The sequence below is a fragment of the Talpa europaea genome, assembly GCF_964194135.1.
Source record: "Talpa europaea genome assembly, chromosome: 2".
Taxonomy (NCBI): domain Eukaryota; kingdom Metazoa; phylum Chordata; class Mammalia; order Eulipotyphla; family Talpidae; genus Talpa; species Talpa europaea.
In genome coordinates, this window is record NC_140068.1 from 43,485,887 (window position 1) to 43,499,104 (window position 13,218).

Consider the following 13,218-nt stretch of genomic DNA (forward strand, 5'->3'; position numbering starts at 1 on the left):
CAAGAACCTGAAGAATCTTAAGAGACAATCTATCATTCATTTTTGTGAACTAAACAATTCTCTTTATCAGATTCACTAAATCTGCACATGTAAAACAGGTATTCAGAGGCATCAGCAAACAAATCAGAAAAAGAGGGAGGGTCCAGAAAAGAAGTTTGATCTCTAAGGCACTGTAACTACTTATTCAACTTTCATCTTTTTTCTTGTCCTAAAAATCATACTAATAAACTCTGACACCACTCCCTCATAACACAAATTTGTTATAGCTGCTATAGGGGAGCTTGGAGCTTGTTTATTAGTATAGGACCAAAAGTGAGCTCTTACATGTAAATGTGAGTTTTGAGGATGCTAAAATAAGAAATGGTTGACAAGCAATAAGGTCAGGAAAAGCAAAAACCACCTTCATGCCATCAGGGAATGTACATTACCAGAGGGAAGTTTAGGCCTAGGATAAAAGAATTTGTTTGAAGGAAGTAGAAACCAAAATACAAACAATTTCACCAAGAATGAAGTTAGAGAAGAAGCAAGACATGAAATAACTAGGAAAATATAGAAAGAAAGTCACAACTCAAAAAGTTTCCAAGAAAATGTCTTTGGGTCTAATGTATACAAATGAGAGACCAAGGAAATGTAACCACACATGCATTGAGAATATCCTCTAGTAACTAAATTAAAGATAATCACAAGTAAGTTGAAGACAAGGGTTTAGACCATGAGTAGAAATATTAGCGGAAATTAAAAATGAAAAGAATGGCCTTCCTTTTTAAAAATATTACTCTGAGCCAGATAGCACTGTGCAAAAAAGATTCTGATTTATCTTATAACCTATCTGTAGATGATTTCCTTGCCTGAAAACTATTCATATTATACATTAAGTAATGTTTGCACCCTGACATACTAACTAATCCCGTCTCAGATATACCCTGAGAAGTAAAAGTGAAAACTAAGATAAATGCCTACTTCTCTCACTCCCCCTTTTTTACCTCGCCCCATTCTATTCCCTTGTTGACAGTAGATTGAGGGATGGAAATACAATTTATTTCTGAGTGAAAATTGGAAAACTTTTTGTTTCAATCACCCAAAATTTATTTTAACCAACTTACCAACATCTCCATAAACATACAGGCCCTTTGGAGGTTTGCTCCTTGAAAAAAGCTGCAAATTAAGAACAAATTATAAATCTCCAACATGGAAATAATTATTAAATAGCATCATATACATGGTGTTCCTAACTGTTATATACAGGACTAAGAGGGGTTATTGAACACAATAAGCATGAAAAACTTGATGTAAAAGCCTGTGAATCCCCACTTAGGTTTTAGAAGTAAAGACAAAAGAAAAGAAAAGTTAGTTCACAAAAGAAAAGACACTAAAATGAATTGAAAATCAAGAATCAGTAGAAATTAGAAGGAAAAAAAACACTTGCAAGATAAAAGTTAGAGAACAGAACAAACGTCAGGGAAGGAGAGGGAGTCAAGAAGAAACTGGTTCCATAAACAGCAAAAGATACCATTAAAACCACAAGAACAAAATGCAATTTTTGAAAAAGGAACATTAAAAGGAAAATAAAGCACTTTGAAACTTAAAATACGGTGACAGAGATACAATTTCAAAAAGAAGGATTAGAAGGAAATGTTAAGGAAATGTTCCAGAAAATACAACAAATAAACAGCAACAATAAACAATAAAAAAATAAGAAAATTTCAAAAAGAAGGATTAGAAGATGAGCCAACGTTAAGGAAATATTCCAGAAAGTATAACAAATAAACAGCAACAAGAAACAATAAAAAAAAAAATAAGAAAATTATAGGATTAATTCAGGAGGTTCACTATCTGAAAAAAAAAAAATAGAGGAAAAGGAGAGGACATCCAAGAAATAATGCAATGGTTTTTCTCAAAGCTAAAGGACAAGATTTCTAGATTGGGAGGCTAGAATAAATGCCCAGCACAGTGAGGAAGATAAGACCCATACCAAATCACAATCCTGAAATTTCAGGCCACTAAAGACATAAAGATGATCCTGCAAACACCGGCAGTGCCTAAGGGAGGTGGAGGAGGCCAAGAAAACAGTTTACAAACAGTGGTAAAGGCATTTCAAATTTGAGGGACAATTCTATCTAGTTTAATCCTTTCAATCTGTCCATCAAATGCAAAAATGGAAAATTGACATTCTATACACACAGGGCCACAAAAAATCTTCCAAAAATAGAAAGAAGAAAATCTAGACTCCACAAAATACGAAGATCCCTGGCCAGGTAGCCCTGGGATGATAGAGGGTCCACATGTTAAGAAATCAATCAAGTCCAGGCCCAAACAGGAGGGAAGGCTTTAGCAAAGAAACAAAAGCAAATAACCATGCTAAGTTGTGTTACACTTAGATGAGTAACCTTCAAACTGCAACTGTTCCTAAACACCAGTGTAAAAACCAAGGTACACCTGAGCAGAGAATCACAGAGGGTAAAAGCCAGAAATAAGCAAAGGTTAAGCCACTGAGCACCAACCGCAGCAGTCAAAATTTTGGCAGGGAACATTCTTAAATGCTAGATTTTAGGATCTAGTCCTAATACTTTTATTTTTAAATCTATGGATTACTTCCAGCCCGTCTCAGAAAGCTCTCTCACTAACCTGCCCCTCTTAGCTTTCACTACCAAAGCTCACTCCCCACATCCAGAATGCCCTTTCTAGACATCACCGTGATTTAGGCAAAAGGAACTTCTTGGGCTCAATTCTGCCAGCTAATGCTTTCAACACAATGTTCCACACATCAACTCTCCATCTATGCTTAAATTTCAACTGAAGAAGGTCCCGCTCCTGCCAAAACCTTTCATTTGTCTTACTTTAAAGACTTATGGAACCATTCTTGTATACTGGTTATCCTATTTCCAACTTGCCAGAAAGAAGCATTATGCTTTTAATTTTAGAACAGATTCAAACTGGTAAATTTACATACAACCTAATAATCTCTGTGTTGGAAACCTTTTGAAAGCCACATTCTATATGAGGTAACTGGGAGTGTCATGGCAATTCACTTTGCAGGAATATTGGGGGCCTACTCTAGTGCTGTTCACATGATACATAAGCTGAACAGTGAAGATCAAGGCAAAAAAAAAATAATAATACAGGTGGAGAAAAGAAGATGGCAGCATGGAGGAAACTCAGTGCTGACTAAAAGGAAAAATTATCCCTCGGTCCTATCTTCTGTCTTATCCACTCAAACTCAACATATTTTTGAAAGACCACATTTGCAGGTAAAAAACTATACCTATAATTTATATTATATTGTACTGTATCTTACAGTAATACTAGAAGATGAAGACAGTTGTAAAGTGCCAAAGAATTCCCCAAACAGCTGAACTCACAGCTAGCATAACATACAGTTTAAGATGCAGATCTTATTCTATATAAATTGATAAAACAAATACTCCTATAACCATAAATGTTACATATCATCTGTCGAATGATACTATATTCTCCAAGTATTTTTCACTTAAAAAGGCAAGTTAATTTTCCCCTAATAAAAATATCTTTCAAAAATACTGAAATTATTTCAAAAGATTTAAAAATCTGTATTTTCAGGGGAAAGCAGAGAATAAATGGAGAACAGTAATACTATTTAGAAGGCCGTAAAATGGATCTTAATGAAGTTTTAAAATTCTTTATTCACAGCAGTGAGTTCAAGGAGAATTAGGTTCACACAATTTTCCCTTAAAATGACTAACTTATACAGGAACCCACACCATTTACATGATCCCGATTTACAATTTCTCACAATTTACCCTATTTTTCCGTTATATTAAATTTCCTTCTTAATGTTTTGATTTCTTATAATATGTTCTCAAGTCTCAAAGGATCTCACCCTAGAGTAGTTTCTCAGTGCCAATATTCTCCAGTGCTTCCCTCCCCCAGAGGTTTCCTCAGTCCTGCTCTGCGCTGCAAGGTTTAACTTTGCAGGCTGGCTGCTGCTGGTTGGGTCCCTAGGAGACACTACTTGCAGGCGTGGGAGGGAGAAGGTAGACAGAAGTTGGGGTCATTCTCTGCTATTCCCTCCCTGCTTGGGTGCAGTGTCTGGCCAGGCTGCATCCCTCTGGAAAACGAGATCCTCCCCGCAGCTCCAGCTTACTCCCAGCTCTTCTTTTAAAAAAAAAAAAAAAAATAGATTTTTTTATAAAAGAACCGGGGTACAGGCCAAAGGTGCAGGGGTGAGAGGACTCATCAGAGACAGAGCAGGAAACAGAACAGGCAGACTGACTGAAATACACTGCTGAGGGGAGCAGTGGGCAAGACAGGAGAGGTCTGCCGCGCCATGTGAGTATCTCCATCGCCGGTGGGAATCGAACCCACATTGCAGAGGCTGCATACAGCTTCACAGCACTGCGCTCAACCTGCTGCACCATATGGGAGGCCCTCGCAGCTCCTCTTCACTTCTCCCAACCTGGTGTGTTGCCTTAGGCCTGCCTGGCCCAGGCCTCTATAAGTCTGTCTCTTGGTTCTGTCTTTATTGGAAACATCTGCTGTGAACTATTTCCTGCCAGGATGATTATATATATCCAATCCCCACTTAACACTAGACAAAGACGTGAAAATCTGAACATGAATAAAGTTCCTTTCACAACCACTTGAAAGATTTATCATGTTACTTGTATCTTAGGGAATTTATAAAGTAGGATGATGATACCTTCTCTAATGAGTTTTTGATGATGATCCAGGGACGCTGTATTGTGTAGATGGTAAGCTTAAGGATAAGGGAAGGTGGGGTAACTTACCACCTACTTCCACTAAACATAGAAGATATGGCAGGAGAGTACAGGTGTTAAACCCAAAAGGTCTGGATATAAACTATGGTTCTGCTACTTAGAGCCCTGTGGCTCCTGGTAAGTCACATCACTACACACCCCATTTCCTTATCTGCTGTGTACCAGGCAGAGCACCAGGGGAGTTCCTGCTAACTGCACCTAATCAGGCCCACTCACTCCTGCTGAAGACTGCAAACTTCATGTGCTGACTGATATTGCGTCTGACCAAAGCTGTGGACTATGAAAAAAGAAACATCACACCCTTTGACATACCTCTCTCAAAGATCTGAACAACACTAATGTACACTCAAGCTAATTCACATCTATGTGAACACTATACCAAATAAATCAAGAACACATTCAAAAAGATGGAGTACAATTTCAAATATGGTACCTACACTAAGCCATAAAGGAAACCTCAGTAAATTTATTAAGAATCAACATACTTTGACCATAAGGTGATACAATTAGAAACAAATATAAGGATAGCTAAAAATTGAGAAACTTCCTATTAAGATATCTACCTTCCCAACACATTCCCTCAGACTTCTGAAGAGTCCTGGGAAAAGCTGGAGAGGCCTGCAGAGTGGACCCTCTCACCAGTCCCTCCAGATAGTCAATAATTCTGTGTTCCAGGTCAGTTCCCTCTGTTTCTGCAATGATTGGAAACTTCTCATCTGCCTTCGAGCTCAACCATACTTCCCCCATCACTTTTTTGCAGCTGTGACTCCTACTTCTTCATACACAGAAAACAGAAGGCATTAGCTTGGAACCCCTTAAACTTCCTCTATGAAACTGCAATCCCACCTTGTCTGCACCTAGCCTTTCCACTCTCCCTCCTGTGACAAAGAACGATGGTCCTTTTCCTATACAGCCTAACAATTTCTGGATCTCAGCCACCCCCACCTTCTCAGGAAACATGGCCCACAAATTAAATGCTTCACCTCTCTCATAATCCTTCTCATCAACATCTTTATAAATGACTTCTTGTGAATTTATTTTTTTTTCTTTTTTTTAAAGATCCATTTATTTATCCATACCAGCACTGGGCACAGTCAGAAGCGCGGGAGGGCGAGAGAATTCACCAGAGCCAGAGCAGGGAACAGAACAGGCAGACTGAGGAAACACACTGCTGAGGGGAGCAGCGGGCAAGACAGGAGAGGTCCGCTGCGCCACGCGGGACCCTCACCCGGCGGCCGGGGATCGAACCGGTGCTGCAGAGGCCGCGGGCAGCCCCTCAGCCCAGCACCCAACCGCCATGCCACCAGGGAAGGCCCTCTTGTGAATTTATTTTTACAATCTTGAAGTATAATATCTCACAAGCCAGAAAGTAAAAACCGTAAGGGAATATACAGATACATTAAAATCAGTGTTATTAAATATTTCGGCGTGGGGGGAGCTAAGAAGGGTAAAAAGGGCAAATAATAAAGTGCAAAATAAAAACTTGCAATGCTTATTACAAATAAGGATGTCTTCTTTAACAAAGAGCCCTGTATTCCCTTCTCCCATCCCTCCCCTCTGGCAGCCTCAGTTCTGCAGTCTAATTTCTAGGGTTTGTTTTGGTTTAGTTCACAAAACTTAAAATCTCATGGACTAATATCTCCACTCTTAGGAATGGGGTATCATGCCCATGTATTAGGTGGCAAAACTAAGACTATATTTTCAGAGTCAAAATGAACATACATTTCAAACCTAACTTTAATGTCCAAAGTGTTTTCATTACACCATCTCCCTGAGGATCTATCACTTTAGTGAAAGCCCTTAGTTTTATGTAACACACTCAGGCACAAACCCTGAAAAGAACATAATATTTAGCCTCAGAATTTTTAAAAATTAATTTCAATATACTCTATTACTATACAAAACATGTATGTTCATGCATGCCCAGTATAGATTTTTACTTAAATGAAAAACAGAGCTTCAACTCAGAATTATTATCTGTGAACTAATTCCTATAGTACTTTAACTTTTTAACTAAATTTAAAATCATTCAAAAGTATCCGCATATTTGCATGTTAGACAATTCTATTCAACACTGTTACCAAACTTAGTCCTTTAACTCTTTTCTCATTGTTACTACAAAGAAAACATTCATCATCTACCATTCCAAACATTTTGATTTAATCATTCTAAATTTAGTCTTTGTTCCTTATGATATTAACATTCTAGCATTAAAAAATAAGTTGGGGTGATTCTCATCAAAGTTTTAAATTAAAATAGCATGTCCACTATCTTTGTGAGTTACTACCAACCTGCTACTCCAACCTATTTCCATTAGGACAATTAGATAATAAGGGTGATGCATTTAAAATTAAAAGTACTGTTTTCAATTTGTTTAAAATGCAGGAATATTACTTTTTCTGTTTCTCCCTATTCCCCTCACCATTCCATTATTATCTCCCAAAATGATAGAAACAGAGACAATGATACAGCTGGAATTCTGAGCATAATTACATCTTTTTAAAACTAGCATTATATCATTCTCAGCATAAACCAGTTTTTGGTAAAAGTAGATCACTTCAGGTTTCTAAGAAGATCTTTTAAAACTGAAAAACTGTACATGTTAACACCCATATATTCTTTCTAAATGAAAATCTTTTTTAAATGCCTTCAGCTGATTTGCAAAAAAAACCTTTGTAACCTAAAGTACACCAATTTGTTCAGTTTACTAGTATAATTAAGCCTATTTAAGTAACTAAATAACTGGCAAATGTGGGGAGTAGGATAATCTTAAAATTCTGAAAAACTAGCATAAGAAATGGCTCAATTTCTTTTGGGGTAATATATTTTATCCGTTTTTTCTATTCAGGTACAATTGACATATAATATTAGTTTCAAGCGCATAACATAATGAGTCAATATTTGTATACAGTGAATAATGATAACCACAATAAATCTAGTTAACATCCATCACCATACATAGTTACAAAGAGTATTTTTTCTTTTGATGAAAACTTTTAAGGTCTACTCACATAGCAACTTTCTAATATGCAATACAGTATTATTAAACATAGACCATTCTGTATATTACAGCCTAACTATTTATTTATTTTATATATAAATGGAAGTTGTACATTTGACTCCTTTCACCCAATCCCACACCCGCCTCTGGAAACCACCACTCTGTTCTCTGTATCTATGAGCTTGATTTGTAAATTTTATTATTTAGATTTCACATGTAAGTAGGATTATATGTTATTTGTCTTTCTCTGACTTATTTAGCATAATACCCTGGAGTCTATGTTCTTGTTGCCATCATTTTTTATGGCTCAATAATATTTCATTACAGTCATGCATCACTTAACAATGGGATATAGTCTGAAAAATGCATCATTAGGTGATTTTGTCCATGCATGAACCCCATAGATGATAATTACACAGAACTAGTAGGCTACCACTACACACCTAGATTACATAGTACATCCTATTAGGAATACTGTTACATGTGCAGTCCATTATTCATCAAAATGTCATTAAGTGACATGACTACAACTGTATACATACCACACTTTCTTTATCCATAGACAAGTTAGATATTTTCCATGTCTTGGTTATTGTAAATAATGCTACAATGAACATGGAGTACAGACAACTTTTCGATTTACTGTTTTTGTATTCTTCAGATAAACCCCCAGAAGTGGAAATGCTAGATTGTATGATGCTCTATTTTTAACAATTTGAGGAACTTCCACACTGTTTTCCTAGAGGCTGTATCAAGTTATATTCCCACCAAGAGTGCACAAGTGTTTCCTTTTCTCCACATCCTTGCCAACACTTGTTATTTCTTGTCTTTTTGGTACAAGCCATTCTAACAGGTGAGATAACAACTCATCATGGTTTTGATTTACCTTTTCCTGATGACTACTGATGTTGGGCACCTTTTTATGTATTTACTGACATTTGTGTTTCCTTTTTGAAAGAAATATGTATTCAGATCTGCTGTCTATTTTTTAATTGGATTGAGTGTTTTTTTGCTATTGAGTTGTATGTATTCTTTATATATTTTGAATATTAACCCTTTATCAGACATATGATTTGCAAATATGTTCTCCCATTCCATAGGTTATGTTGTTATGAATGTGCAGCCTTTTAGTAAATTATGTATAACTTTTTAGTAATGATGTAATCCCATTCATCTATTTTTACTTTCTTACCTTTACTTTTGGTATCAAATTCAAAAAGTCATTATCATTGTTAAAAAAAAAAGTCATTGCCAAGACCAATGTCAAAAAGCCTGCTACTTAAGTTTAGTACACTTAAAGATATTTTTATTGTGAAATATTATAAAAAGACTAAAGTGGAGAAAATATTGAATACCTGGGTTCCTACCACCCAGTTTCACCAAATCTTTCTCCTTTTACATATTTAGCCCAAAATTTTAAGTAATGAAAACACTGGTCCCCCTTTGTCCTTCCTGATGTTAACAACCCTGATGTTAGTTTATGCAACATTTTATTTTAGAAATATACTCTGAATTATTTATCTGGATATTTTTGTGATACCTGCTAGTTATTCCCTCAAAACTGAATCTTCTTAGTTTTTCTTTTTCTTTTTTTTTTAAGATTTATTTATTTATGCATATATACAGGCCAGAGATGTGGGGGGTGAGAGGATTCACCAAAGACAGAGTGGGGAACAGAACAGGCAGATTGACTGAAATATGCTGCTGAGGGGAGTAGTGGGGGAGTCAGGAGAGGTCTGCTATGCCATGTGGGTAGCTCCCTAGCCAGGGATTGAACTCATGCTGCAGTGGCTGCGAATCGCTTCATAGGTTGCGTCTTAACCCCTTGTGTCACCAGAGAGGCCCCTCTTTATTTTTTTAATGAACTGCTAGGAGCTTTTTTGTTTTTGGTAGTTCTTGTTCCAGATAACAATCCATAGTCAATTATCGTTGATGCAAATATGTTCTACTAGTCTGTGGTACGCTTTTCACATTTTTTTTTTAAAGATTTATTTATTCATGCATACGAGAACTGGGGCACAGGCCAGAGGTGTGGGGGGAGTGGTGAGAGGATTCATCAGAGACAGAAAGGGGAACAGAACAGGCGGGCTGACTGAAATATACTCACTGCTAAGGCGAACAGCAGACAAGACAGGAGAGATCTGATGTGCCATGTGGATTAGCTCCCTGGCCCCGGGATCAAACTTGTGCTTCAGTGGCTGCAGATAACTTCATAGTTCTGAGACTTAACACCTTGTGCCACCAGGGAGGCACACTTTTCACTTTTTCTATGGTGCTTTTTGTTGACTACTAGTTTCAAATTTTATTAAAATCAGATCTATACATTTTTACCTTTATAATTTAGACTTACATGACTTATATAAGAAATTCTTCCTTTTCCCAAGTTCATAAAGATATTCCAAGTTTCACTTTAAATTCAGGACATTAATTCTATGGAATTAGTTTTTTTATGTTTAGAGAAGTAGGTACCTAATCTCATTTTACTTTTCATATAATCAATTATCTCACTTCAGTATATTGAATAAACTTTAAAAATCTTTTTCCCACTGATTTTCAGTGCCAACTCGATAGTATATCAAGTTTCCATAAATGTTCTGGACTTTCTCCTTTTGTTCCTTTGTCCGTCTACCTAATGGAATAATGAGTAAAAGCAGGTATAAGTAAGGAAGTAAGTAATGGGAAATTAGATTGGAAAGATTCTAGTCAACTTAAAATACAATTAATGGTCTCCTACGTCTCCTACCAGCCCTCAAATCTAGCCAGGTAGCAGTTAACTAGAGGTTTATGCCTGTAGGCCAAGTCCTGCCAAATGCCTGTCTTTATAAATATTTATTTGAATAAAGTTACTGACGTATTGTTAGTCGTCGTTTTGCTACGATGGCAGAACTGAACAGAGATCATACAGCCCCTATAGCCTAAAAGATTTCATGTGAAAATATTTGCTGACTACTGGTCTAGAGACATGACTCTAATTGCAGCACAGATTCCATGGTACTGATGCCTCTTTATAGTCTACATAATTCTTTTGTACAGGTTTGTTTGATAATGATAGATAAAATTCCAACCCTAAACATAGTAAAAAAAAAATGGGCTACACCCCCTTTCTTTAAATTCATTTTAGAAGTTTCTTAAGGACATTGTCATGTATGATGACAGTATAATTTCACCTGTTGAACCATGACAAAACTTTAAGTTTTAACTAAATATATTAAGTACTTTGGAGTATAAAGCAGGCCCACTACATTCTGTTTCCCAAATTTCAGATTTTAAATGAGTCTTTGGCATGTCCTCAAAGAGCAATGTTTGCCCCACAATCTTACTTCCTTCTAGATAACCATGTTAGGATGTAATGCTTTTGCTTCAGCTTCCATAAAATTTTGATAAAAGAAACATTCATTTTTTTAAAAATTCTGTTCTTTAATACAATTATAGTTGTATAGTTATTGTTTATTTTGTATTCAATGTTGGTTATGATTCTCTAAAAGATAAAGTTCCAGAGAGCAGATAAGCTTTCCCTAAATCACACCACTCAACCTACTTTATAGGATATGCCAGAACTAAGAGGAATAAAGAGAATTAATGTTTACCCTTAGCTGGAAGAAAAAGGGAAGAACTGAGAAAAAACTGACAAACTGCTAGAAATATCTCTGAAGATTCTATGATAAACTAACTGAAGGTCCCAGACAAGGGGCTTCCCATATCTCCCAAGAGAAAAATCCATAGCCAAAAATCCCAGGTATCCTGGTCTCAGGGCCCAGACACCAGAAGCCAGAACACAGGAAGTATCAAGACCTCAGAATAAGACCTTAGATTAAGGCGGGATAGTTCTTTTCTAAAACCTACTAAATGCATTGTTCATGGGAGAGAAGAAGGTATCCAAATAAAAGATGGTAGGATGGTAGAGGAAGATGGAAATAATCATTTCTCACTAGGGAAAACTTGAAAATTATTTGATGGAGAGCAGAAGAAAAAGAAAAGTAATGTTACGTGCTCCCTGACACCCCTCCCCACCCCAATTCCCAGGTCTCTTGGGCTATGATCTCCTGCTATGAGATGAAAAACCTAGTTGCCTGTATACCTCTGATTAATGGAAACAGCGATTTTCAGAGTAGCTCCACACTCTATTTAATTCTCTCCCTCCCTGACTCTAGAAATGCTTGATTTGGCTGTGTAAAAGTAATTCTAATTATAGTGATTTACATGAACTACTTACCATTTATGCCTAATTACCTCACAGCACAATAACAATTATGCATATATTAAATGTGTCAGATTAACCTGGTTGTAAGTTTTATTTGATAACAAAAGTGAAGTGTTCATAAATGCTCATTTTTTTTATAGTTTGTTGCTCATATAGCATGGTCATTTGTTCTTAACTGTTACACATTTTTATTACGGAAACATTGTTATAGGGGTAGGTGAAAGAGCCTAATAGTCTAATCAATTTTTTTCTCATTAATTAATAATCCTGGCATCTTATGAAGGTATATTTTATTTTAATATTATAGCTTAGCCTTTCAGAAAATTTCCTAGGAGTACAATGAAAAAAAAAAGAAGTAGACTATAATGAATATTTAAACATCTCCATTAAAAACAAAATCAAACACTCATATAGCATAAGCGAAATAACTCAGAAAAAAGACAAATACCGTAGGTTCTCACTTATATGCAGAATTCTAAAAAAGTCCAATTTCACAATGGATTATGGTGGACGGCCGAGGGTGCCTTGGTGATGGGTGTGGTGTGGTGACATGCATCTGAGGAGGTGTGATCCTATGCTTCTGAATCACAGAGAGTGTTGTAAACCAGTGTTACCATATTGTAAACCAATGTTACAATATGTAAATAAATAAGGAAGCAAGCTGAACTCATAAAAAAAGAGAGGATGGTGGTTGTCAGGGGCTGGGGGGAAAAGGCAAGATGTTGGTCAAAGGGTACAAACTCCCAGCTATGAGATAAATAAGTTCTGGAGCTCTCATGTACAGGATGGTGACTATAATTAACAATACTGAGTTATATACTTAATGCTATCACCACAAAAAAAGAAAAATGGTAATTATGTGAGAAGCTGTAGGTGTTGACTAATCTCATTGTGGCAATCATTTTGCAATATGAGAATCAAGTCATTATATTTTACACTTTAAACTTATTTATGTTATTTATCAATAATATCTCAATGAAGCTGGGAGGTAGAAATCAAAAGCCCATAAGATCATAAATCCTATTTTCCAAAGCTAAGAACTCTGTAAGTTGTTCTATCAGTGGAAAATCTAATAGCCCAAATTTTCCTTCTCTGATAATCAGCATATCAGTATTGTTTTTAAAAAGAGGTTTCTGGTTTCTTCATAATCTTCAAAACTAAAGCTTTTATATATGCTTTACTCAAATTACATTAGATGTTTGGGTATTTTTCAATGTTAAAGATTTGGCAGGCATAAGAAACTAAAAGACAAATACTACAAC

The 13,218-nt window shown here is 36.1% G+C and overlaps 1 protein-coding gene across 2 annotated transcripts in view; it reads right to left on the reverse strand.

Annotated features, from left to right (window-relative positions):
- AFG1L (AFG1 like ATPase) overlaps positions 1–13,218 on the reverse strand; it is a gene marked incomplete at both ends in the record, with an annotated part of 132,534 nt that overhangs the window by 102,117 nt on the left and 17,199 nt on the right. For both annotated transcript variants that reach the window (XM_084259577.1, XM_084259576.1), the window contains one exon: positions 1,104–1,155. In XM_084259577.1, coding sequence (XP_084115703.1) covers positions 1,104–1,155 — 52 coding nt within the window. The remainder of the gene's footprint in view (positions 1–1,103; positions 1,156–13,218) is intronic.